Source organism: Doryrhamphus excisus, linkage group LG5 (genome assembly GCF_037039965.1).
Source record: "Doryrhamphus excisus strain RoL-2023G ecotype Guam linkage group LG5, RoL_Dexc_Guam_v1.1, whole genome shotgun sequence".
In the NCBI taxonomy this organism is placed as follows: domain Eukaryota; kingdom Metazoa; phylum Chordata; class Actinopteri; order Syngnathiformes; family Syngnathidae; genus Doryrhamphus; species Doryrhamphus excisus.
The window spans coordinates 14,808,236-14,835,246 of NC_136361.1; the positions used below are offsets into that span (position 1 = coordinate 14,808,236).

Here is a 27,011-nt window from a genome sequence, read left to right on the forward strand (position 1 = left end):
CCATTTAAACATTCTAAATAGCACTAAAAGTTTTGCACTTTCTAAAGAATTTTTCGGTCTTGCCTGCTACTTATGTTAATAGCACCACCCCCTGGTCAATAATATATATTACACCCAAACAACCACACCAACAAGGCCGCTTGTTTTCCATATCAAAGTTTATTGCTGACATGCATGTAGAGTTTTTGATGAAGTAGAAAAATATGATTTTTTTTTATACAAAGGTGTTCTTTCCCCCCCCCCCCCAACTGTACAATAATGTCATTGAAATCTGTATGAAGATGCCCATTTATGACCACCTACTTCCAACATAAGTCAACTGTTGGTTTGTCAAATGTCAAACCACACCGCTGTTTCCGCTTGAAACTAGTCTGCAATACATATGGAATATACCCTAGACTTTAAAAGCAGGAAGGCTGGTGGGGGAGAGCTGGCAAATAGAATGTTGCTACTAAACTAGGCGGGGAAATATTCACACAATTTGGCTATAGTGGAGGGAAATGTCTGAACAACTTTTTGATACCATTTTTTGCTACTAAAATAGTGGCGGGGACAACCTTGCTTGTTCTAAAATCATGCAACGCATCACCACACACTACTTTCATGCTTTTCAAACCACAGTACGGCCTTAGAAACAACTCTGCTAGACAAAAACAACAAATCCCGCTAATTACTCATTTTGTGGCCTTTTCCACTTAATATCATCATTCTGTGTTAATTAAAAACAGGCTTTTCTTATGGAATATGCATGACTACGACAATACTGATGGATGTCCATTCAAGTTACGTCTTTATATGGGATTACTTTTTTGGGGGAGGGGATGTGGCGCAGTCATGCTAGGGGATATTTACATGCTGATCGAAAGAGCCACAATCGTTGTGGTGTGTGAGGGGGAAAGGGAAAATATATATTTTTTAAAAGTACTGTGTGAAACAAAAAAGGGTCAATTGTTTGATTAAAAAAACAGCAATGCATACGTCTGATAGGAATTAATTTCAATAACAAAAAAGATAAATTGTGTAAAAAAAAAAATTTATTAATTACTTCAGAGGAAAAAAAAATTGTGAAAGTTAAAAAAAAATTTTTTTAATTCAAAACCAAAAAAAACTTTAAAAAATCTGGATTATGTAAAAAAAAAAAAAAACTATGCATGTGGTATTTGTATTTATAAAAAAGCTTATTTATTAAAAACCCCACAAAAAAACGATATCCTTAAGTATAAGAGTTAAGCTTAACAAAAACTAAGATAGCTAAATTGCGCTATAAAAAAATAACCAAAAAAAAGCATATGCACAGATCATAAGTCAAGTTAGGGTAGCTTAAATTGGTGGCAATATGGCAAGAAATGGCCGCTACTTTTTGTCATGATTGTAGCTGAAAGCATCAACACGTCTACCTCTTGGTTTTAAGTGAACAATAAATAAATCTCATTACACCAGGATGACGTGGAAGGGAAAATGGAGGATATAAATAGTGAGGAATTGAGGTGGGGGATGGGGGGTTGTGGTGTACAATAGGCCTAACAGTCGCTGCTGGTGCTTGGCTTTGACAGGGCTTGAAAAACAAAAACTACACATGAAAGAAGAAAAAAAAAAAAAGGAGGAATTCACCACAATACAGGGCAATTATAAACTTAGTAAACCTGTGAAAAAAAAATTACAGTATGAATCAGCGAGCACCTAAAACAGTGGGATAATAATATTAATAATAATAATAATAATACATGCATGTACAGAAAGACGACTCACAGGGGGATGAAAACATTGCTCGGTGTTGGTCTTGGCTTTTTCACAGTGTGCCAGATAAACATTTTTAAAAAATGGCACTTTTCCACTGCACGGTACCAAGTCTGCTCCACTGACGCCAGACATACCAGGTAAATTGGTGGACTTTGGAGGATACAAGGTGACACGCTAACATTAGCTTACCCTGTTACTGTGTTCCCATCGGCCAAGAAGCAACTGCCAGGACCATCCCCAAACTTGACTTGAGTCGGTGTTGTGCAGTGGAAAAGCATCCCAAAAAAAAAAAAAAAGACATGAGAATAGCTTAAAGACGGCTGCCGAGGTCAACGGCTTGGTAGGCCTTGGCTGGAAACACACACACGCGCATGTCAAAGTCTCATTCACATTCACACTACAGGTAAAACGGTCCCTGGAAGTCGGTACTGGAACAAAAGACCCGAGTACCAGTTCCGTGGCTTTTTAGGACAATGATTTTTGGCGATGGCACCCAAGAGCAAATGTTCATGGTGTCATATCGGGGTGGGTTAGAGTGGGGTCTTGGCATGGTGACTTCCAGGTTCCACATGCTAGCTGCCTGCTGCTAGAAAAAAAAACGAAAAAAAAACAAGATGTCTGCGACAACGTGTTCTCTGCGTGCTCGTAGACACGCTTTAATGTTGTCCCGCTTCCAAATGGGCTTAAAATGCTACTCCGAGATCAATATGATTAAAAGGAATAAAAAAAGGAAAGCTTATTCCGTTTTCCTGTTTTCCCAAGCATCACATACATGACAGGAACATGGATGCTTGATGTCACTGGTGTGGTCTCAGAACAGTGAGCGTGGTTTACCAACAGAGAAGAGAAGACGAGAGAGGTAGATTGACTTTTTTTCCCAAAACAGAGGAAGGAAAGGAGAAGAGGAAGGAAGATTGAATGGAGGTCTGCCGTGAGGTTATAGAGGAAGGGGCTGCTACATGATTCTGATCCTGTATTGCTCAGGAGAACCAACATGGACAGGAGAGAGGAGGTGTGGCGGGGTCCACAGTGACGAGATGGGGGGGGCAAGCGACCTTTGGTTCCCGGGTCTTCTCTGTCTGTCTTTGCAGTTTGTTCACTTGCACTATCGTGCCCCACCAAAGCCCACCTACACATGAGGGCTGTACCCTGGACAAAATTCCACCCCTTGTTAGTTACATTTTTCCTCAGTGAGAGTTTCGGGGGGGGGGGGTTTGTCGAGAGCTACTTGCGCAGGAAACGTTGCGCTAGGATGGCGGCGTCCAGCGGGCTGATGGGTTGTGCATCGTGGCCCAGCCGCCTGACCGGGGGGAGGCTGCCAAACTGGCGCTTGGTGAGGAAGCTCTTGGCCTCGTGGATAGTGTTCTTCTCCTCAGCCAGCAGGAGCTGCTGACGCATGTAGTTCTCAAACTCGTACTGTGAGGACTCCTCTGTTACCTTGGCCTGGAGGAAGGAAAGAAGTTTCAGGAAACTGAAAATGGAAAAACTAAACGGGAATATGACATAAAATCCTCACCATTTCATGCTTCAAATTTCACCCTCTCTTGACAGTGAAAGTTTGAGAGCAAATATTTGAATAAGTCACTGCTCTTTTATTAGTTTACTATGGCCTATCAGTTAAAAAACTATGCATGTATACAAATTTGATGTATTTTTGAACTAAATTAAGCATTTTCAAGCATAAAATGACTAACTGAAGTGAAATACAAGCATAAGGAAAATGGATGGAAGGACACATGATATATAGAGTTCAAACTGGTCACAAGGTGTCAGTAATGTTACAATGAAACAGAAGCTACCGCAGGATGAAACCTGAAGTAAAAAGGGAACAACAAGGAACTCCCAATGCTACCAAGTGAGCGTCTACATCAGGTCTTATTTTCTCTTATCTCTATATTGGGTAACAACAGAATCAAGGTGAATATAGGGATGTTATTTAATGTCTAATGGGCTCTAATGTTAAAACCCATATTTAGGTCGTAAATAGATTTTCTATGGGCGGCACGGCGGTTGAGTGGTTAGCGCGCAGACCTCACAGCTAGAAGACCAGAGTTCAATTCCACCCTCGGCCATCTGTGTGTGGAGTTTGCATGTTCTCCCCATGCATGCGTGGGTTTTCTCTGGGTACTCCGGTTTCCTCCCACATTCCAAAAACATGCTAGGTTAATTAGTGACTCCAAATTGTCCATAGGTATGAATGCGAGTGTGAATGGTTGTTTGTCTATATGTGCCCTGTGATTGGCTGGCGACCAGTTCAGGGTGTCCCCCGCCTCTCGCCCAAAGACAGCTGGGATAGGCTCCAGCACACCCCGCGACCCTCGTGAGGAAAAGCGGTAGAAAATGAATGAATGAATAGATTTTCTATGTTGTCACTACAACAATACTCAATCCTACGATGCAAATATCCACCTATCACGTCCGGGCCTGGAACCAATTTACTACAATAAATTAGGAATTACTACAATATTGTATCACTTAACCCGAGAATAGGCAATGGGAGAATTGCATATATGCCTGTACTCATACATGTATAACCACCTGTTTGTTATACTGTAAACTCGACATTTGCTCCAAAAACAATAATGCATCAAAATCATCATCATTATATATAAATCATCATTATTATAACCCTCTTAAGTGGCTAAATAAGATGTCAAATATTAGAGACAGCGCAAATCTTGGATGCATCATACCTCTTGTAGATGCTCTGGGTGGTTGACCTGGTCATCAATGTCCGGCACCACCTGCAGGGGGCCACTTAGTGATGAAACTGATTGCCTGTGGTTCAGAACAATAAAAATAAGCATTAACACTGCTTTGGAGACAACTGTAAAAAGGATATACACACAAACCCGTTTTACAATACATGATGAGATTCAATGTAACGCTTGAGGCATCCAGCAGGTGGAGCACCTACCATGAGGCAATGATGTCACTGAGGGACTCCAGCACCTCCCCTGCAGTCAGCCTCTGCTGAGGGTCCAGCACTAGCAGCTTGCGGATCAAGCACACAGTGTTCTCAGACACACGGCCATCTCTGCAGAAAGCACAGGAGAGATTACAGTCATCAGCTTGTACTACAAATAATCAGTACAGATCAACATAAGGGCCTGGTGGGATCTCCATTGCCATGTAAAAAAGGTTGAGCACTCACTCTGGGATGGAGTACTCTGCGGCCTTGATCTTGCGGAAGAGCTCTTGAGGTATGCTGTCGTAGAAGGGGAACTGGCCGTACAGCATGGTGAACAGAACCACACCGAGAGCCCACATGTCACTTGGCTTACCACGGTATGGACGACCTGGAAACAAGATGGAACTTCCGTCAGTCTTAGTCTTGTGATGTAACATAATGACAACAACATCACGAGACCGTTCATGAATTTGCGGTGTTGCTATTGCACCAATTAATTCCATTACTGAGACGTGACAGATTACCATCACACATGGCATGTACAACATGATTGAGCGAGAGATTGGCTTTTTTGTTCTTGCAAAATGGAAAAATCAAACAAAAAAGCAGAAAGTAACAAGAAAAGTGTAGGGGTCTGAAAAAAAAAAATGACATTTTACACAAACCTGGCACCTGCAGAATGTACACTTGCTGGCCATGTGGACAATGCCCCATTAGTAATGTAATTGTCTGTGAATGTACGTGTAGCTTAGTACGTGTGTGTACAAGATGTAGTACTTTCATATAATACATAGCTCCAGAGAGATTTAGGCCTTATTAATATGTAGGAGTGCACATAAAATTTCACATTGCTTCTAAAAAATATTTCTGTGCTACTAACAGTTTTCATTTCGAAGTGAAAAGGCTTAGAGTACAGCCTTGTAAAATAGTATAGTTTAAAACCTTCCATACAAATGCATGGAAAACCTGTTTAAGACATTATATATGTTTCTTTTTAACATTAGAGGCAACTAAACATGAAATAACACTCCTATAGTCACCTTTACATTCTTTAATGCGTCTTCGTAATACTTGTGTGCACCTTCCGGAACCGGGGTGTCAGCTTAGGACAACAAGCACTATGAAAAGTGCATGAATGGAGAGTGTAATTTTACAAGAATCAAGTGTTTACATTTTAGTAAGAATTTTAATCACAACTTAATTCTCATTAAATTAAGACCACAAAGATTCTTTCTTGTAACATCACTTTGTTGTAAATCTAATTTACAATAAGTTTGATACAAATGAACGCATCCATCCAACAAAGGTAAAAAGACTGCATGCTTTTTTTTTGTTTTTAGTGCAAGGACAACTTTGACCCTCAGTGACTCAAGGTGATCAGAAAGCGCCTGTCAAGGCAGTGAGTGTAATGATTAACAGGATGAGCAAAGGCAAACAGTTGACTTTGCGTACATTACACTTCCAAGAACTCTCCACAACATCAGTAAGTGGCATTACTAAACAAAGAGGAACGGTGAGAGTGGGGTAAACTACGAGCACAGTTAATGTGGATGCTTTAACATTGTACTGGTAAGCTCGGGGTCGGAGTGGGGGGGGGGGGGGGGGGGATTTTTGGTTGGTGTTGTTACAGCTAAAAGCAGCCTGCTGAATCCTGTGACACACGCGCACTGACAGGAGATAGGAGGGGGGTAGATGGGAGTAGCTTCCCTCCAGTGAGTCATCAGTGTGTGACTCACTGACGCTCGCTTTTAATTGAGTGCCAGTCACGTTATGCTGACATGCACACGCACGGCTATATCTACGAGCCTTTCAGAGGCTGATGGTGAAGACACTTTGTTAGCGAGCACAAATGAAGTAGTGTCAATCATCTGGCGGTGTTGCAGGACTCCTGGCTCATCAACAACTTTCCCACTGTAAAAACTGAATGATTAAATAGCGGCTTCCTCTTTTCACAGACAAAGTAGCTTCCTCTGCAGACGCACAACAATCAACTGCTGCAGAAAGCTAAGGGGGAATTGAGGCTAATTCATGTTTCCCTGAGTCCAACATTGGACATAACATAACCTCTTTGGTGCCTTGTTACTGAGGCAAAATACTCCGAACACCAGGCTGCCGAGCGTTATGCAACACTTCTCAACAGGATCACACAAATGCACCTTCTCACACCAGTGCACACACATGGTCCAATGTGTTTCAAAGATTTTAAAACTTCTCACTCACCGCTTAACACATCGGGGCTGATGTAGGCCGGACTTCCTCTCTGGTCTTTGAGCAGGTCGTCCTCACTCACCAGGTGCTTTCCTAAGCAGAAGTTGGTGATGGTAATTCGGTGCGTCCTGCAAAGCACAACAAACACATAATAAGTCCACACCATAACTATTCTGGCCTCAGTAAGGTTCCATTATTGAGACATGACAGATGACCGTCACTGTATAGCGTCAGCCATGAGAGAGTGAAACCAATGCCTCCCATTCTGTCTGCATGCAAGTGTTAAGTGTTGTAAGGCAAATGCCTTATTTGTCCTTCTCCCCCCGCTCCATTTTAAACCCTTTAAGTTTGGAATACAATAAATGAACTGGAGGCTACTAGTTAGCTCACTAGTATGCTAATGGTTAAAGCCATTGCTGTTGCTTGTGTTCCTGCAGTGATCTCGTAGCCTGCACATTACAGTTGAGCAATGTGGTGTAAACAAAGAATAAAAGGAGTATAAATATGACTATAGTGGCGTTATTTCATGTCTACAAGGCTCTAATAAAAAAGGTTAAAAAAACATTTTAAAAGTCAAACAGGTTTTCTATTCTCCAACTACCAAAGGTAAGAATGACATCATCATCAAAGCCCGAGCAGCAACATGTGATCAATAGACAATGTTGAAGACAACAGATCATGCTATTAAATGGTAAAGTGAGTGCAAACTTCTGCTTGGAATTGTAGTTGGTGAAGTAACAATGCTGCACTGTATGGTACTGTAGGGCCGTGATCCATTGAAGGAGAAATGCAGAATCGAAGAAGAAGAAAAAAAAAGAGGAACTTGAACACTTTCGACAAACATATGAGTCAACTTCAACTTGCGGCTGAGGATGATTGTTGATTACTAAGCTGCATGGCGATGAGCTGGCAAGCCAATTTTGTATTTCTAAAGCTCACAAAGATGCAAAACATGTCCACAGGCACGCAATTTCAAGTGTCGATGCACACAGCGGCAAGTGGCACATGTTGCATGCCTTTCTGGTTTGCATCCTTCAGTCACATCTGCTTTCTAAAAAAAAAAAAAGGTCAACAACTTCCCACTCCTTTCTCTCACTTTCACACCACGTTCCCCGCATACCCTCAATTTCTAGTTCCAGATCACAGCTACTTTTGCACACCTCAAATTCATCTCACACGAGTGGCCTTGCAATGTGCCAGAGGAACATGATGCAGCCTCCTCAAGGACCCTCACTCGGCATAAAAGCTTCCTTTGTGGAGTGTCCTCTGCTCTTTTATCTGTGTGCATCACGACTTTTTTTCTATTCTTGCACTGCAGACAAACCCAAACTACATATAGTCAATGACTTCTGGACAATTAGTTGTAAAAAATATACCGTATGTATGTTCTGACGCCTAATTCATTGTTATACATAGGAGTATCTATGAATGAAAACAAAAAGGAGTGAATAACACAAGCAGCATTCATGCACAGTGTATCTATGAATGATTAAGCACGCATTTAAAATGCAGGAAGTCAATACAGTGCCCAATGTCAGCAATGTTGGAAAATTGATTTATGGCATCCTGCTTTCCTGGCCGTCGCCAGAGGAAATCGCATCATCACTGCATGAACTACTGAGCTCGTCGATGGCAGCCGATGACAAAAAGCAAGTGGAGAGGGGGAGATCAGTGTGCTACTACTTTATTGGAGTGAATCCTTTACATCATACATGCGAGTGCGAAGTATGATGAATGGTGGAGACGGGAAAAGTGGAAAAAGGATGTGACAAAAGTGGACAAAGGAGCAGGAAAATGGAGGGTGGACGTAAAAGGAGGAGGGTAGATAAATAATGACTGTGTGTGTGTGTGTGTATACATGCATGACGTGCACTGCCGTGTGAGTCAGCTCTGAGCTATGGACCCTTTTGCAGGCCTCTCCTTGTCTCCGGCGGGGACGGAGTGTTCCACTCATGTGCTTTGTTGCCGCCACCCTCACGACTAAAGCGTCATTTCATCACCACTGCTGCTGTCAGTGAGCTCTGATGTCTGATACAAGACAGTCAATGCGGTACAATGATAAACCCTCACACGACATGTTATTCCAATATCACCTAGCTGCAATGACTCACCCCATGCTTACAGGAAGCAGAAGAGAATGAGGCTTTGGGTTTTTAGGACTGATCCCCCCGCTTCTCAGCATAAGAATGGCATGTCCAGCCAACAGCATGGGATATGCAGGCCGACGCTCAAGAGCGATGACTTACAGGCAGGCTAAAATGTACTCTAACCTGTACGGCACCTCTGTCTAATGAGGAACTTATTTTTGAAATCTTACCGTTTGTTCAGCACCATGTTGCCCAGTTTGAGGTCTCTGTGCACCATGTTCTTCTGCAGGCAGGAAATGTGTTGTTAATAGCTAGATATTGATTCATTAAGGCATTATTTTGTTACTTTATACAGCGGAACATCATGCATGCAATTTGACTCTTTAAAATGCTTTTAAGCTGCACAGTTGTTCATGAAACCTCAGATCAGTGAGCATTAAAAGGATTAACACTGTAGTGGACCACAGTCATTGTGCAAAATGGATGTCCCGATCCACAGTTTTTGGCTTCAGATAAAATTTTTTCCAATCCCGATCCTTAAAAGAAACATTTTCTTACAAATGTGAATTTGTGGAATTTAATTTCTTGAAGATTGAACCGGGACATCCCTACATTTTGGTGACACTTCTTCTAAAATCAGGTCAGAAGAGGTGTAGACACCTGAAGTTACTCCAGTGTCACCATATATTTCACTTGGGAATGCTTAAAAAGTTGTTTTAGAAATATTTTTTCCCGTGGTTAATTTCTTTTTACACTAGTATGACAGACGAATTGATTAAAAGTGAGATGTGTGCCGTACGCAAAACACGCTCCTATTTACACCTGCATGAGATATTCATAATTCAAATTCAATGTCATGACTGTCAAGGCTCACCTTGTGCAGGGCCTCCACCACGCGCACTACGTCATAGAAGATTATTATGGCCTCGCGCTCGCCCAGCCGCTTCTCCTTGATGACGTAATGCTGGAGGTTGATGAGGTCAGCCGTCTTGTCGCTGAAGTCGTGGGCGCACAGGCAGTCGAGCACAAGGCAAATGCGCTTCTTCATCTTGCGCACCTTGTTGGCCTCCATGTCCTCGACTATTTCGTAGGCTCGATCCTGGCGAAGGAGGAATGGGCAGAAAGGTGCGTAATGAAGCAACAGTTGCTATGTTAAATGGCAGTGCATGGCGCTGATGAGACAATACTATGACATGATTATCATCCTTCCATTAGGTGGAGGCAGCTTACTTGGCAGACCCATTGTGTATATTGCTCCATTTCCCCGTACCAGCTTCTGATAGCATAGTCTCATTGATTTCTCTATCACGTACATATGGGTTTTCTTTTTTTAGACCCAGTCGGCACACCTCTGAAAGCTTCTATTATTATGGGGACGGCCCAGCGTAGATGCAACTGTAATCCAATCAATATCGCGGAGCTAAATGAATCAGCACGGCCGTGCGGAGCTGACAGGATGCAAGAGAGCACAAAGAGAGGGATGGAACAATAACAAAGTTAGAGGAGGAGGAGGAGGAGGCGGTGGAAGCCACTGGGAAATACAGGTGAGGGAGGTACGGTTGAGTGTGAATGGATGAGGCTGTGAACATTGAATGGCTTTTAATGGTAGGTCCTTCTTCTCTTGAAAAACATCAACATGTAAATGCTCTAATTATAGCTAGGGTGTTTATCTAAAACACAAAAGAGGTGTAATCATAACAATTTTACCAACAATTAGAGTACATGAAAAAGTGAAAGTCAGCGCGCTTTGACCATGTGGTCATTGATTAACGGGTATATTGCACAACAAAGCAGCAAAAGAACCAATGTTGCAATAGCGGTGAGGAGCAAACCGCTCAATCTGCATCAATACCATTGATGGGGTTCATTGTAAACAAGAGTACGGCAATTGTAACAGGCACATATTTTTACCCACCAGCAACATCTTAAAGCGCATTCAGCGAAAGATAACACATGCTACTTCAAAAAAGGTAGCCACTGCTATCTAGTGGTGTTGAAAAGAAAGGTTTCAGACAGCCCCAACTGTTGACGGAAATGACCCTGCCAATTATTTGCTTTTGTAGACCATACGGCCACTATGGAGGACTAGGTGGTTAATTAAATAGAGTCATGAATTGGAGCATTTGTGGTACAAGCCTGTATTAGTACAATACTGACCCTGCACTAATTAAAGAACAAGGCTGTGTGTTATCTGTGCATCTTCCAATGGAAAAAAGCATAGTTTCTTAGCCAACCTGGAAGAGGCCGTGATGGTGCACCACCCCATCCTGGTTGTGCAGCAGAGACAGGAGGGAATACTCGGTGTGCAACAGCATCTTCCCCTGCCTCTCCTCCTGAGTCTCGCCAGCAGAGTCCACTCGCTCCTCTAGTGTCAAGATCTGTAAACAAAAGAAGAAGAAAAAAAAACTCCATAAGAGGTTGTTTGGGGGCAGCTTTAACAGTTTACTGCCAGTGAAGACGCTCATCAGTCTTGTCACTAAACCTTTTAATATCACAGAGGAATGCTGACTAGAGCCCTTGCTGACCCCGGGAAGCCAGACAGTCACTTGAAGTGCGTCACCAAGGTAACTGGATGCATATTGCCATCCTATAATGTGGCCTCCAAATGATGCAAGCTGATGATTCGATCCCACCCACACACACACTCTTGATGCCTGCCTTTGGTGGTGAACTGTTTATGACAAATGTAAATAGATACTTTTTGATTGTAGGTAGAGTTAATGTCAATAACATTTACAAAATCCACTACGTCTTTACAACTCAGTGAGCATCTGTGGAGGAGCAACTGTTTTTGTTCTTTGTCTATTTCGTGCTGCTCTGTTAAGAGCATGACAGCAGACAGTTCCTCCTTACACCACCCGTCCCCCACAAGCCTACCAGCCAGGGTGAGTTGGCCCCGCTGTCCTTAGCTGGCAATAATAATGGATAAAAACAGAGTGATTTCTACTTCGGACAGCGCTGGCAGGCGACTCAGCCAGCGATATGAGGGGCAGCTTTGACTCACCACACAGAAATTGGGGTTAAAAGTTGACATTCCAGGTACAGCACTACCCCCTCCACCCTTCGCTTGTGTAACAGACATTGGATAGCCCCCATAAACAGAGTGTGCAGACTGGTTTGTTTGTGCCAGACAGTGGAGGACCATAAAATGAACACACCCAAAAGGAAGGTCAAAAGTTTGCATGTCCACTCGTGAACTCTAGCTTTGAATGACATTTCATCTTCTTGTCAAAGCATGTGTCAGTGCCAAAGCACAAAACTGCCTGCTTGACTTACTTTGAGCTGATAGAAGTCGTCGGTGCCATCTTTTCTGGCCAGACACTGCACTATACTGGGCACTGGTGAGTTGCCCAGACGAGGCCCTGCAAGGAAGGGAAAAAAAGGACAGCTGCATGACCAAAAGGTAGGCAATGTACAGAGTGAGTGCTCTTGCTGCAGCTCAAACAAAAGTGTGTGCGGGTGCCCAGTAACATCCCACGTGTGATGTTTAGTTTAGCAGATGGCTCGTAGAAGAAAAACAGTTCAAGACAAACGTTAAGGGGGGGACTTCACCTTGCGCACAGACCCCTCTCTCTAGCCCATGTCATGGGGATCAGCAAAATTCTTTACATTCTTGTCACAGGCATGCACGCACACACACACACACTTCTTACTTTACTTGTACTGAGGCAAAAAAAAATCAAAACAGGCAGACTTTTGTTAAAAAAAAAGGGGGGGGGGGAGTTGTAACTTCTTTACCTAGGATAAACGGTCCAGCTCGCTTGGCGTTACTGCCAGATATCCCAGGACACTGCAGCTTGCTGGCTCTGCCCGACGTCTCTCCGGCCCCCCTCTCCGATGCACGCCGTTTGGACATACTGGAGCTCTGCAGGGAGGTGGTGCAAATAAATAAATAAATAAATAGGATGTATTTAGCATGGAGCAAAAGGAAGATACACAATCCTACAAAAACATCTATGGCGAGGAAAACGACAATCCAATACCAGGAGCTTTAAGCTGCAGTGCTGGTTGAAGGAGTGCTTGAATGTGAAAAGGAGGTAAAATGCAGGGCAGCTCCTCCCGACCTATTTGAATGTCCCTCCCACACGTTTACCAACACATCAGTGCCAATGTGAGGCCATTAGAGCTCCCATTCAAAATAATGGTTGCTGGTGTCAAGGATGACACCTCAAATGTCAACCCCCCCCTCCTCCCTCTAGAACAAACACTTACAAGCTACCACAATCTACAATTTCCATGGAAATGCACAAAAAACACACACTTTCAATTTCCTCTGAGCAGTGAGGCACATATGCACTCTAAGCTTTTCCTGCTGGCTTTAGAAAAATCCTTCCTCTCTTAATCTGCGCGTTTTATCTCAAAATCTGCACAGGCGGCTTATCTGGACAGACCTTCCTATGACATGCGTGTAGCGACAAGGCCACTGCAACAATAAGAGACACTGTGATAGCATGACACATCGTGACTTTAGCCCGCACCCACCTCCCAGAAGTCAAGATGTATGCTTTGTTTATCGACGCAAAGCCAGTTCCCCATGTGATGAAACCACGCCGGTTTTAACCGACAAGGATGATGACTCACCGCTTTCGACTTCCATTGCCTTTGGACGGCAGTGTTTAAATGCTCAGGTGATGACACCATTAGGAGGACAAAATGCGCCCGCAGGCGTGCAACATGTGTGAGAAAGCCAACAGTGTATGTGAAGTAAACCCAGCACTGTGGATGTTGCATTTCCTCATATAGTGGCTATATGAGTGGCAGTAGGGTTCGGTAGCCTAGACTCTGATTTTAGTTTCAAGCACTGGTGTGCAGGCGGGAATAAGAGTAAATTGAGTTTCACATTTAACAACCTAGAGCTTCCGTTTAAAAAATGCAACGAGTCTTGCAAGAAACACAAATTAAATTGTTTTTTTTCCTGCAATCTTTAAGGCCATCAAAACTGTATTGTGCACCACTCGCCAACTGGCACCTTCGGGCCCAGAGCGGAGGCAGGACGGTTGGCAGCCACGGATTCTCACTTCCATGAGGCTTTTTGTGATCCCAGACAGCAGACCGTGTCATCGTCGTGTGTCTCTCGCCCATCTGTCTCAGTCTCCGCCGCTACTAGTCATCACCCACTGAGTCTGATGAAGCGGAGGCTTTTCTTGACAAGGCTCTATGGCGCAAGGCACACTGACACAAAGTCACGCTGCCCAAAGTAAGAGATGATCAGCACTTTTTATTAAACGAGGCAGGAAATATCAGCCTCCTATGTTCCCAAGAAGAGATTAAATGAAAGCATTTGATAAAGAAAACACAAAAGTTACAGCACATCGTGTATCAGTTAAGTAAAAACACATATGACAACAAGTACTACTGGAATAATGAATAACTCTAAACACATAACTTTAACAACGTTTTACAAAACAAGTGTTGCGAGGCATGCCGGGAAGCACACCCAATGACGCTGTGTGATAGTTGACAAGTGAAGCCTATATTCTGAAAAACCTGTTCATGTTCTGCAGTTTAGAATCTGTGCTGTTAAGGCAGATTTAAAAGACTGGAGGATCGTCTTTTTTTTTTTATACTTTAAATCCTTTTTTCTACCTCAGGTACAGTCCCAGGTAAATTGAGTTTGAGTCCCCCACATTAGACTGTGTACCTCTGGTTGTGGTCAGTAGTGTTTGACCCCTTGCAAGCTGCAAATTGTTGTAAATTTCCGACTATTATGCGCACCTAACAAATCTAAAAGATATTTTTTTTGTTTATATATAGGCCACATATACAGTCCACATTGGAACATGGGATATTAATACAGAAAGACACACAATAACCTTGCAATGCTACCTAAACTCGGGGTTCCCAAGCATCACTCATTAGCTCTGGGGATGAGGCGTGAGATGCCCCCATCAAAGTTTAACAGCTGCTGCAGTAATTCTACACTTTATCAAACGACAATACTTTTGTACACTGCACTTTTTTCAGATCAAAACACTATCGCCACAAGAGATTTCAAAACATGATATTAGCGACAACTTCTGAAATTCATGACTTCCTGACTCTAAGTCATAGGAAGTGTAGTTGTTTTCGCCGTGAATTAGTCACATCATTGTTTATGCCACAGGGTTCAAAGTGTGTGGGGGGGAAAAAAGTTGCAGTTTATAGACCACAATATATGGTAAACGTATCCATGCACCTTGGACAAGTGTAAATGATTCATTGAGAGAGGAGCAGCAGCAACAAAACGAGGCAAGAAGGACCTCCAAGCTGTTGTTCGTCCATTTACTAAACACCACAGCACTTCTAAAAAGCACCAACCCCTGACACACGTAAAAAGCAAAAGGTCAAGGCGGCCGACTAACACACGCTGACCTAAATGACATCAGCGCGATGATGGCATACATACAGCTATGCCCTTTCTGGCACAGGCAAGAACAGAGACAGTCTGTGATGGTATCACTCCAAAGCGATAGGAGAAGTGTGCTGCCGGTTGCCCACGGGACATGCTGGCTCCCTTAAATAGTATTGCAGCAAACCAAGCGCATAAGGTGTCCGACTAGATCCACCCACAGGATCTTCATGCCACATGTCTGGCTCTGCAGGAACAGCCAAAATGAAAAAAATGTTGAATGGACGGCACTGCATCGAGGAGGCGGAATGAAGCACACTGAAAAGTGTGCACTACTTAGACTACAGCTACACGACCATTATTATCGTGCTTACGATATTATTGTACAGCGTTAGCTTACAGGAAGTGAACTGATAACCTGTCATTGCTGAGAAATGGAGAAGTCGGAAGATTAAATAATCCGTTTCTTCCCACTCCTTCTTGGGCACGTTGCATTGTTGCAAACTGGAATAATATTATGCTCCTAAATACATTAAATTATGACTAAGCTGAGTCACAACATGAAATACAGAATGATGAGGAATTCCTATGACAAATGGCTTATTATTGCGGTTGTTGATTAAAACTATTTGATATGATAGAAATGTACTACCACCATCATTAGGCCTTCTAATTGCATTTACACTTAAAGATGCCTTTTTCTTAAACACTTACAAAAATAAGTTAAACTTGTTACACTTACGGCCAAAAATGGTTCCCAGCTAAAGCTTTTTTTTTCTCCACTTTCACAATCAGGTGCGTGGAATATATGGAATGCAGCCTCTTAGTCAATAGTCAGCTAGGATAGGCTCCAGCCTTGTAGCAGGTACAACAAATCGGCAAATAACATGCACACCCTGAATGTGCTGCCAGTTTTTTTTCCCAGTGTTTCATTATTAAGGATCTTTCTTTTATTAATAAATGCTACTGGATGCTTCACATACATGTTGGGGGGTTGAGTACCCCTTCAGAATCACCCATGGAATGCCGCGGTTTGATGCTAGTGCAACAATAAGCAAGAACAAGAGAATAATTGAGCTTTATCCAATTAATCCAATTGCTTAGTGGATCTCATTAGATTGTGAAGGTGTTATTAATGAACAATAATAATAATATCCGGTAATACTTGAGTGTTTTTAACTGCACATGCAGTCCACTTAACATTTACCACACCACTTAGTCGTAAAATCGACTTTGTCAAACACTGTTGGGGTCGTCTATAAATATTATGTAACAATATAGTAAGATTAATGCAAAGAAGAGGACTCCATCAGGACATTAGTAGTATTACTAGTGCTAGTAGTAGTAGTAGCAGTAGTAGTAGTAGTAGTAGCAGCAGCAGCAGCAGCAGCAGCAGCAGCAAACACACCGGCCACACAAAGAGGACACATACACGACACAAGTTTTCCGTGCAAACTCAACTAAGCTGCGCTTGGCTAAAACCATACCTAATTTAACTCTCTTAGCAATGAAGGACTTGTGGGCATACATTGAAATGTTTGTTTGACGGTGAGAGTGAAGACAAAGTCAGGTGAGAGGCCATTTAAACAAAAGTATTTCCAGCTGGCTAGCATAGCCACCGAAGCTAGCTAGCAACGTAGCTCACCTCAAGCCGAAACCTGCCGGGGTTAAAAGTCTTGCGTCGTCCCCTCACAACGTCCACATTTCTCGGAAGACAGCCGTGGATTAGGTGCGTGTGTGGAACTTCTTCGGTTCTGTCGGGGTTCTGGAAAGGCTTTTTTTAGGATGTGTGGCTGAAATGAGCAATTAAGGAAAAGCCTCCTCTCTCCACTGATCGCATCTTTCCACAGCGACAGCGCCACCTGACAACGGAAGTGACGCACATTACTTTTGTGATTGACAGCCGGGTTCGACCAATCATTAACGGCCTCTAGCTGTAGATGACATTTTTTCCAGTTGACGTAATGGAACAAGACAGGGTGACGTCACTGCGTAAAACGATTACAAGTCCATTGCTTATGTTCCACACATACAGCATAAAAAATGCAATAAAATTTATAATAGTTTTATTGTTGGTGGCACAACTGCCTTTAACATCGTATCCTTCCACACATTTTAATTAATAATTGTCAACTATGTGCAAGAACTATTGCATGATTGGCTCATTTTTTTATTGGCTTGCAGGACATTGTAGAAATAAAATTAATGAGGAAAAAGGAAGCAGCAAAAGGCACAATGTAAAGCAGAAAAGGCTGACATGTTAATACTAATAACTAATAATAATACATTTTTCTTTATGTATTTGACCACATACTTTTAGTTTTTCAATAAAGGTTTGGACACTTCTGGGCTAGCTATCGACTATTTCCTAATTCTAACTTACATGTGGTACTTGTACAATATGTTTATTACTGTGTTAGTGTTGTAGTTTTATTGTAAGTGTGAACTTGCAGGAAGTGAGCTGATTACTAATTGCCAAGAAGTGCTAAGAGTAAATAAGCTTTTTTTCCGGCTGCGTTGCATTGTTGTAAAATGTTGCTGTATTTCTTACTGTAAATGTCATTCAGCAAAATAAACTATGACTATGAACACACCATTGAGTACAGGTTGTACAAACACAGAACAAAGACTTAATACTCTATTTGTTTAGTATGACAAATTATTACAATGATAAAGACTGAATGGCACTCAATATGCTCAGGCTCTTTAATGGGTTAACTATTTTCCCATAAGGTTACAATAGGTCATCTGTGCAAGTGTGAGGTTATCATAAACTCCACATGTTCAATTCTATAATTCAATTCTATCAACACACACACACACTTATTAATATAGCCAATTCCGACATCAGTGAGCTAAAAATTCCAACCACAGCCACAAGAAAGAGCAATTTAAACGGCATGGACTTATTTAAGTCACATTGGTCTTCCTGTCTTGACTCAGCAGTGCGTTAGCCCCCCCCCCCCTTAGCCCATGAAACAGTTGGCAGGCTATATAGCATCTGTAGTCTCTTGCATGACCACACCTTTTTAAAAGAGGAAATTAATTCATGCGTCACGCAGAAGCTATGGTAGCAGATAACATCCACTGAAAGCATTGTTCAAATATGCAATGGTTGGTTTTGATTGTCTTTCGGGGTAGCTTTTCTAAATTGTATCTTCCCTGCTTGGCCAAGGCCATTAAGATTACTTCAATACCTGCACATACAATCAGAGTATTATGTATTTTATTGTGATAATGCACCACCTTCATTATTTGGTATGCATGCTTAAAAACACTCAAAAAAACATAAAATATCTTGGGAAAATATAAAAGTTTCTAATTATTAATCAATTTATGGTGAATACATGAAATGAATACCAAGTTAAGGTGTTAATTTCCTACTAATTCCAAAATAAACAGCAATTATATCAGAATAAAAATATTCAGCAATGTGTGTAAGTCTAGTTGTACTTCAAGATCAACAGCACCCTCTACTGCCTATTCAGTTATTCGTGTATCACCACTCATAACACGGGTCCAAATCAGAATTTTTAATATATTTCAACTGATAATTACACAGCATCATAATACACAAATTCAGTTGGTTCTCTTTGTAACCATGTGTGAAGTTCCATGAGATAACTGCTGTTGTGATTTGTCACTATATAAATAAAGTTGAATTGAAATTTAATATTTAAAAAATACATTCGGATGAATAAACTGTCCTATACATATTTACATATTAAATAAGAGTTCCTGGGCTGCAAGTCCATCATGATTAAAATTTTACAACTTAAAGGGGACCCATTATGGTTTTTCCACTTTTCTGACCTATAAATGTTGTATGAATGTTTCAATGTATGAAGGTTTGCACATTTGGAAGTGACGTTACTTGTTCATGTTGAAGAGTCAGATGTGCAAGCTGTAACCTATTTAATTTATCAGTGTCCTAAATATGTTCTATTTATTCTCCACATTATTATTTATTACACAGGAGCCAGGCAACGACATTTCGTTGGCAATTTCACTGCTGTGTTATTGTGCAATGACAATAAAAAAAAGGTCTATGTCTTTGTTTTGTGTACGTAAGCTGTTGTCTGTGTAGCATTATAGTGTTAATACAGGAAGTATCTTACCTGCATGCATGCAAATTATAAGATCACCAACGTATGGAGTTGCTAATAGCCTTTTTCACCACAATTTGTGGATCTACCAGTTTTTTAAACACCGTTTGTCCCGCAAAAAACGTTTAATGACTCAATTTACACTATTATTATCAAGTCTCATATCGCCAAAATTAAGAATGTTGGCTTCGGCAGTAGTCCGGAAGTCCTCGGGAGTGATTGAGAATGTGACCAATCACAGCGGAGTAGGCGTGCTCGAAGGCGGGTCGTGGGTGGAATAAATAAAAACAGACCATTGTGGAAAGCCTGAATAGATGCCGATTGTGGAAGATCTAGAAAGCTTTCTGCGCAGGTTATCATGAGTAGCTCTCTATGGGAGTCCACAACCGAAAAATGAGCATAATACGTCCCTTTTAAGAGTCATCCCTGAGACGCCACCACAAAGTGAACTTTTCTACTACAGGGAAGCTTAAAACCACGTTTGTAAAGAGCACTTGGGTCCATTCCCTTGCACTGCGTCCTTTAAAATACAGAAGAGGTTAGCAAGAGTTTGATTCTTTAACATAAAATGATGGACTACAACCCTAAAAATGATGCGGCCAGCATCTTGAATGAATACCAAGAACACTGTAAATGCCTTGACTAATGGCAGAATCTTCTATAGTTAATGTATGGCATTACTGGAGTTGCTGATTCGGAGTGAATGAAAAAACATTGCACAGCTGCAAAAAAACGCAACATTTTAGCTGTGGCTGTAGGTAACCTCCTAATGTTTTTATGTATTTGCAGCATCACGAGTGGTTAGCACCCAGCAGTTTCATCTACCTCTATATGTGCTTTAAAATGGTTCCCAGCTTGTTGGTGTTAGACCTGTCATTTGTAATGAACTCATTGGCAGTATTAATGCTCCCTAGCGCTATTACAACGTTGGTCATGTTGCTGATGAGTTGTGTAATATCCTGCTTTTGAAAAAAAAAACTACTGTTTTCCTCTGACATTCTCATGCACTCACCATTGAAGATAAAAATAATGTTATATGAATTACCAATTTTCAGAAACAATAGTCTCTCCAATTATGGCCTGCTTCCAACTAACATCTTTGAGGGGACTAAACAACTCCAGCATTTACGGTATGCATGAGATGGGCAAAATGGTGCATGTCAAACTGCCAGTGTATCTGCAAGTCTCTGCATACATTGTACCATACAGGCCTACACCTGTTTGGAGGTTTTCTGGTCTACACAGGTTGCAGCAACGTGTCGTGCTGATGTAGACAACAAAGCATCGCCATTGGGGCCACCCTTAGGAGTGAATCTTGTGTGGGAAAGGGGGCCAAGCGGTCACAGGCCATCCATCATGGCCAGGAGGTCGTCTCCTTTGCTGCTGGCACTTGGGGGTTGGTCCCGTGACGCCCGAGGCTCACTGAACTCGCCCATGATTTTGGCCAGCTCCGCATTGGCCGTTTGGTCCTGTGGAACAAAGAGTTGCCAATGAGGAATGTTTAATTATATGACGCTAGCGGACTTCTGAAGTTTGTCTAATGTTTTCCAAAGGAAAGCAATGTCAAGTGAATTAATCTATTACGGGGTCAAACTGTTGCCTTTACAAAAACCTGTGTTGGCATAAAAAGAGTGTTTGGAACTATAACAACGTAAAAATCAGTTGAACAGCATTGTCATTTTTCCTACAAAAATGGCAAAAAATGTGAATTAATGGAAGAGAGACAGATCTTAAAAATGTAGGTTTTGCCTCTGGAGTAATTTGGAGTGGTCTAAATCTTCCGATTTGGAGTGGTCTAAATCTTCCGGCTCCATCCATCAGTTTTCTATACCGCTTATCCTCATGAGAGTCGCGGGCGTATGCTGGAGCCTATCCTAGCTGACTTCGGGCAAGAGGCGGGGAACACACTGGACTGGTCGCCAGCCAATCACAGGGCACATATAGACAAACAACCATTCACACTCACATTCATATCTATGGACAATTTGGAGTTGGGGGAGGAAATCTCCTTTCTGTTCTTTTTCTCTTATTATTATGACTAAGCCAGATTGTACTGAGCATCATTGACAGAGACTCGTGTACTGACGATTCCTCTCATAAATACTGAGCTCAGTCTTGCAAAATCTGTCTAAGTCACACGGTTATTAGTATTGGAATAGAGGTTTTGTCAAACTTTTAAGGCATTCAACTGAACAGGAAGCAACACTCTTATGATGGCAACAGTTTGACCCATAAATTGATTCACTCCATTATTTCATATGGTAAAATTGTTCTGAGTTATCAGCAAACAGTAGGTCTTAATGTTTCATTTACAGTTGTTTAAAAACACTTTCTCTTGCAATTTAAAGCCAATGTGTCTGCAAATGTTTAACCAGTATGTATAAAGTAGGCTCTTTATGCATGCTTTCCTATTTAGATGAAACTAAAAATCTCCTTTTAGCTCTCAAGATGGATTTTGCAAGTGACAAATGATGTTATTGATATTTTGATCTGTCCGTTGATATTCAAAGATGTGATTACTAATCCCATTCTAGTTCTCTCAAAAGCTGTACCTTTGTAGCTTGGATGTTTATGAATCCATACGACAGCTCATCTGGTCTCGACATTAACGCCTCTCTGTGACAGCAAACAATTTGGAATAATTTGTAATAAATGACAGTACTTAATGATACACACACAAAAGAAGAAACAACACCCACTCTTCCTCCTCGTCTGTAGCAAAGAGGTTGACACGGAAGTTACTGTCCAGATTCCCAGGTGGTTTCTGGACTTCTAAGCCTCCCATGAGCTTGGCTAAGAGATTGAGCTCCTCTTTGGCCAGCGGGTTGGGAGCAGTATTGACCTGGGTCAACACATCAAGCTTTAATACACCAACATAGCAACATGTACCTTAAAAGAAAGAACCTCTTTCACCTTTGTGTGCTGAGCAGAGTTCTTCAGTGTACCTGACATGTGAGTTTCTACCGGACGGCACACGCTGTACCTGTATGTATGTGAGTCATGATCACAAACAATGGACGTTTTTCACAGGAAAGTCAGCATTGTGTGTTTGGGGAACTCTTACATGTTTGTGCCTAGTTTGGTGACCCTGTCTCCGAAAAGCTCACAGGATCCTTCACAGAGAGCAGCAGCATAGTTTCCACCGTTGTTGAACTGCAGCCTGCTTGACTCTTCGCCATTACAGCTGAACATCCTGAAATGTCCACATTCAATTAATACAATTATAAATAACATTTCTCATTTATTAACAAGTATATTGTACAACACAGCAGCAATATAAAAGAGCAGCGGATTAGTTCATTGGAAGCAGACGATAATTGGAAAGTTTGCTATTTCCGAAATATGAAAACTCATTCTACGCCACACGTTTTATTACTTCAATAATGCTTTGGAGTGAATGGGAAAGTGGAAAGGAAAGCATAGCTCTCTCATAGCTCTATTAACAAGTAGAGTCGTTCATCGCTCCATTGTGGTTCGAACATTGGTCCCTCTATCCATTCATTTTCGATACCGATATATTATCCTCATGAGGGTCGCTGGCATGCTGGAGACTATCCCAGCTGTCTTGGGGCAAGAGGCGGGGTACACCCTGGACTGGTCGCCAGCCAATCACTGGGCACATATAGACAAACAACCATCCACACTCACATTCATACCTATGGACAATTTGGAGTCACCAATTAACCTAGCATGTTTTTGGAATGTGGGAGTGTGAGCGTAAGTTTGCTGATATGATGCCCTGTGATTGGCTGTACCCCGCCTCTCGCCCAAAGTCAGCCAGGATAGGCTCCAGCATACCCCCGCGACTGTAATCAGGATAAGTGGTATAGAAAATGGATGATGTCTCATCATAATAATAATAATAACAACAATACTCTAACTGAAACTCAACTCTGAGACGTCCGAAAGACATTTATTGAAACACACAAGCATTATTCAATATTCTTCAATGGCTCATTTTCTCTTATTATAATTATATTGGGTAATATGAGGGTAAAAGTGACTATGGGGTGTTATTTCATGTCTACGGGGCTCTATGAATGGTAAAAATTAGGGTAACAATATAATTACGTAATAGATATAATAGTAAAAGTCATACACAGGTTTTCTATGTTCTACATACTACAAAATTTTATGTTTATTAACAGTGAATCCTTTTTCACAGAAATGCACATATAGTGGTCGGGTCTGGAGCCATCCCAAATTTCCTTCATGGCTCACTTCCAAATGTGCAACCCTGAAACTTTTGCATCGTTTAACACGTAAGTACAACATTCTAACGACACATATGTCAAAAAAGAGGAAAAAGCCCAATAGGCCCCCTTTAAGCATGTCCAAAACAAACCATTACAATTACTTGAAATTATACACATTGTTCTTTGTATTATCTGTCTGCTTTCTCTACAGCCTATCTATCCTACGCTATCCTAATTTCTTCATGTTGCATCCTCAGCAGGTCTTTTGCAAACAACCTTCCATTTAAAGATACCTCAACATACAACTTGTCTAAAGTTAGAATCCAAAGGCTAAGAAAGAAGAGTAATGCAATTAGTTTCACATGGGCCTACTTAAGCTTGAGATTACACTCTGAAGATAGATTGTTGGGATCGTGAAATGTATTAATAAGATTCTGTTTACCAGGATAAGAATATTTAGGTGTTAACATCACCTTATCAAGCCTGGGGTTTGTGTGCCGTAGGGTACGGGGCCGCTGGTGGGAAGTACAAATCGACCGTTGGAGTTCTGCACTTTATCCTTGAGGAAAATAGACACCTGGCATGGAACAACACAAAGTCTCATAAGCAAAACAAGACGTGTGCTTGGTGTGTTTTTTTTTCCCAACCATGTACAGACTCACTCTGATGTGCATATCCTGGAAGAAGATTAGAAGTGTTTGTCTAATCAGCTGGAATTCACCGCTAAGTAACGGCGTGTACATCTGAAAGAGAGCAAATGACCTGACACTACTTTATACTACTTTTACTTTAAACCTAATTTGCTTCCAGACAGAACAACATCCTCCCACACCCAGCAATCTAATTTTATCGGGATAGTGACGTCACACCTCAATGATCTGCTGGTATGTCTCGTCCACTTGGCTCAGGATGCAAGGAGTGTCTTTGACAAATTCCTTGATTGCATCCATGTGGTTGAAGGACACCAGTAGGATATCCTTGGGGCGGGGACAGAGGAGCACCTGGTATTTGAAGGCCATGGTCATCAAGTCATAGAGCTGGAAGTAAAGCATGATGCAATTAGCAACCAGCCAGCAGAGGGAGCCAAATCAAATTATATCTAATGTAGGCAATCAGTGTCAGATGCTGTAATGTAATTCAGATCTGATCCAGATTGGCCATTTGGTACAATTAAATGTAATTTTGGTGTGATTCTAATAAATCTAATACATTTCCATTGATCATTTTTGTGTGATTTTGTTATTAACACATTCAACTATAAGAATTTAATCAGAATATTTAATCTAGGATATGTGCTTTTAGTGTTTGTGAGCAGTGTAGTATTGTGTGGTGGTCACTACGTGTCACAAGCTCCACACATAATGCCACTTATCATCGCGGTGGTATGCTGGAGCCTATCCCAACTGATTTCAGGCCAGACGCGGGGTACACCCTGGACTGGTTGCCAGCCAATCACAGGGCACATATAGACAAACAACCATTCACACTCACATTCATACCTATGGACAATTTGGAGTCGCCAATTAACCTAGCATGTTTTGGAATGTGGGAGTGAAACCAAAGCACCCAGAGAAAACCCACGGATGCACGAGGAGAACACACAGAGATGCGCAAAAGCAGAATCGAGCCCAGGTCTTCCAAATCTCGTGACTGTGTATCCAACATGCTAACCACTCATTGTTTGTTACCGTAATCCAGTTAAAACTCCAAATCATGTGTGATTTGAATAAAGCTTGCTATGAGTAGACAGGGTCAAAATCAGTAATGTGAACGCCAACTATGTGCATTTTCTTGCAATTTAAATGGAACTGAAAAATCCTGTTTTCATGTTTGGAGACATACAATGATTATTATGAGTTGATAGCACACGTGTCTGTCATTTCTCATCAGATACGTTTGCACTTTGTTGGGTTTCTGGGATCATATTACAGTTTCATTTTAGTATTAAAAGTATGTATGTTAAACGACTAAAGGTAACATATTATCAGCACACTACCTTGTCCATGCTGGCTTGGTTGAGCCTCATGATGGAGGCGTGTGCCAGCCTGTCAAAGACTGTGCGCAGTGCCTTCTTGGAGTAAAGCTCCTGCGGCTTGAAGAGCTCCTCCAGAAACTTTTTGTTGAACATGGTGGTGATGATATCATTCATAACTAGTCCAGTAGGGGCAAAGCACAGATATGATTAGCAGAGGTACATGGCAAGCAGGTGGATGAGAATTCTGAAGTGAAGGAGAAAGTGCTATGCGATTTCAGAATTAGAAATGCAGTGGTTAAGGAGGTAGGGGTCGCTAGTTCAATCCTTGTTTCTGCCAGACTACCTCTGGGCAGCTGTTACCACCACCAGTTTGTGACTAAAGCTAGTTTCTCATAAAACAACGTTAAGTTTCCAATTTAAAAATGTAAAACATTTCTAAATATAATACAAGACTGTGGGACTTGGTGCAAAACTTGTTTTTTTGTACAAATCAATGCCTGACACTTGCCTGGTACTTACAGCAGTTGAGTAAATAAACACCCCTGACCCCCTTATATGTGGAAATATATAGCATAGTATGTGTTTAAAAGCCTGACCGTCACCTTTTTCTTGAGGATACACAAGTTTTCCAAACAGTGAGCATCAAAGCTCTCTTTGAATTAGCAAGATATGCTATATATGCTGTATATAGTAAATTGTGTGTACCGTATAAGCGTGCACGCTATTGTAATAATACCGCTGTCTAATAATACCTCCTTTAATTAATTAAAAAAAACGTGATTACACAGCGTCCACATTCATTACATCAAAATTCAAAAGTTTGCTAATCAACAGGTGTCATAATAAAGCGTTTCTATGAATGAAAGGTATGTTTACATGTTCATAGCAGTAGCATTGACTGTAAGTGTTGCTAAGCTAGTCAGCTAACCTTTCCTGGCTTTGTCAGCGGGGATATTTTGAGCTCGTAGCCGCTGGTCCAGGATATAAAGCATTTCTCCGCCGAGGTTTATAAAGAGCAAAGGTAGAGTCCTTGACGACATGTTTGAATCTGGAATGTCTAACTCCTCTCTTGAAAAAGAGAGCTATCTTCAAATGCTGCTAGCTAGCTTTTGACCGCTCGGTGACGTGATGATGGTTGCTAATGCCTCCACTGGTTGCCAGGCCACTGAGAAATCAGCCAATCAGGGCGCTCAACGTCATTCACACGGAAGTTGAATCAGATCAGAAATTTCGAACCGATTCAGTTTACATTCACATTAGCTAGTCTGCGTAATAGTCATACATATTGTATGTTTTTCCATATATAGCTTTTCCTACATGTTTCTTTTTATTTACATGAAAAAAATAAGCGTTTAGGTGTAAACAAATGTCCATCCAAACATTATCTGTACTGCTTTACCTGCCATTAACCCAAAATAAACAAAGATCATGAAGTTGTCATCATTACTCTCCAACATCTA

General features: G+C 41.6%; 2 protein-coding genes across 3 annotated transcripts; both read right to left on the minus strand.

Moving 5' to 3' along the window:
- Positions 1-216: 216 nt before the first annotated feature.
- stk40 (serine/threonine kinase 40) lies at positions 217-17,154 on the minus strand. 2 transcript variants are annotated; one of them, XM_058053824.2, is made up of 11 exons: positions 16,920-17,154; positions 12,685-12,811; positions 12,223-12,308; positions 11,181-11,324; positions 9,821-10,045; positions 9,177-9,229; positions 6,872-6,987; positions 4,895-5,039; positions 4,658-4,777; positions 4,434-4,518; positions 217-3,183 (listed from the first exon to the last, which is right to left on the minus strand). In XM_058053824.2, the coding sequence occupies exons 2-11, from the start codon at positions 12,800-12,802 to the stop codon at positions 2,965-2,967; spliced, it is 1,311 nt and encodes a 436-aa protein (XP_057909807.1). In that variant the 5' UTR covers positions 12,803-12,811; positions 16,920-17,154; the 3' UTR covers positions 217-2,964. The 2 variants fall into 2 exon arrangements, with proteins under 2 accessions (XP_057909807.1, XP_057909808.1); XM_058053825.2 differs by lacking the exon at positions 16,920-17,154 and adding an exon at positions 12,930-13,355.
- Positions 17,155-20,611: 3,457 nt separating this feature from the next.
- On the minus strand, positions 20,612-26,761 carry oscp1b (organic solute carrier partner 1b). Its single transcript, XM_058053199.2, has 10 exons — positions 26,480-26,761; positions 25,573-25,727; positions 24,446-24,613; positions 24,239-24,319; positions 24,050-24,153; positions 22,445-22,573; positions 22,294-22,363; positions 22,080-22,222; positions 21,933-21,996; positions 20,612-20,849 (listed from the first exon to the last, which is right to left on the minus strand). Exons 1-10 carry the CDS (start codon positions 26,589-26,591, stop codon positions 20,721-20,723), a joined length of 1,155 nt encoding a protein of 384 aa, XP_057909182.1. The 5' UTR covers positions 26,592-26,761; the 3' UTR covers positions 20,612-20,720.
- Positions 26,762-27,011: the final 250 nt, after the last annotated feature.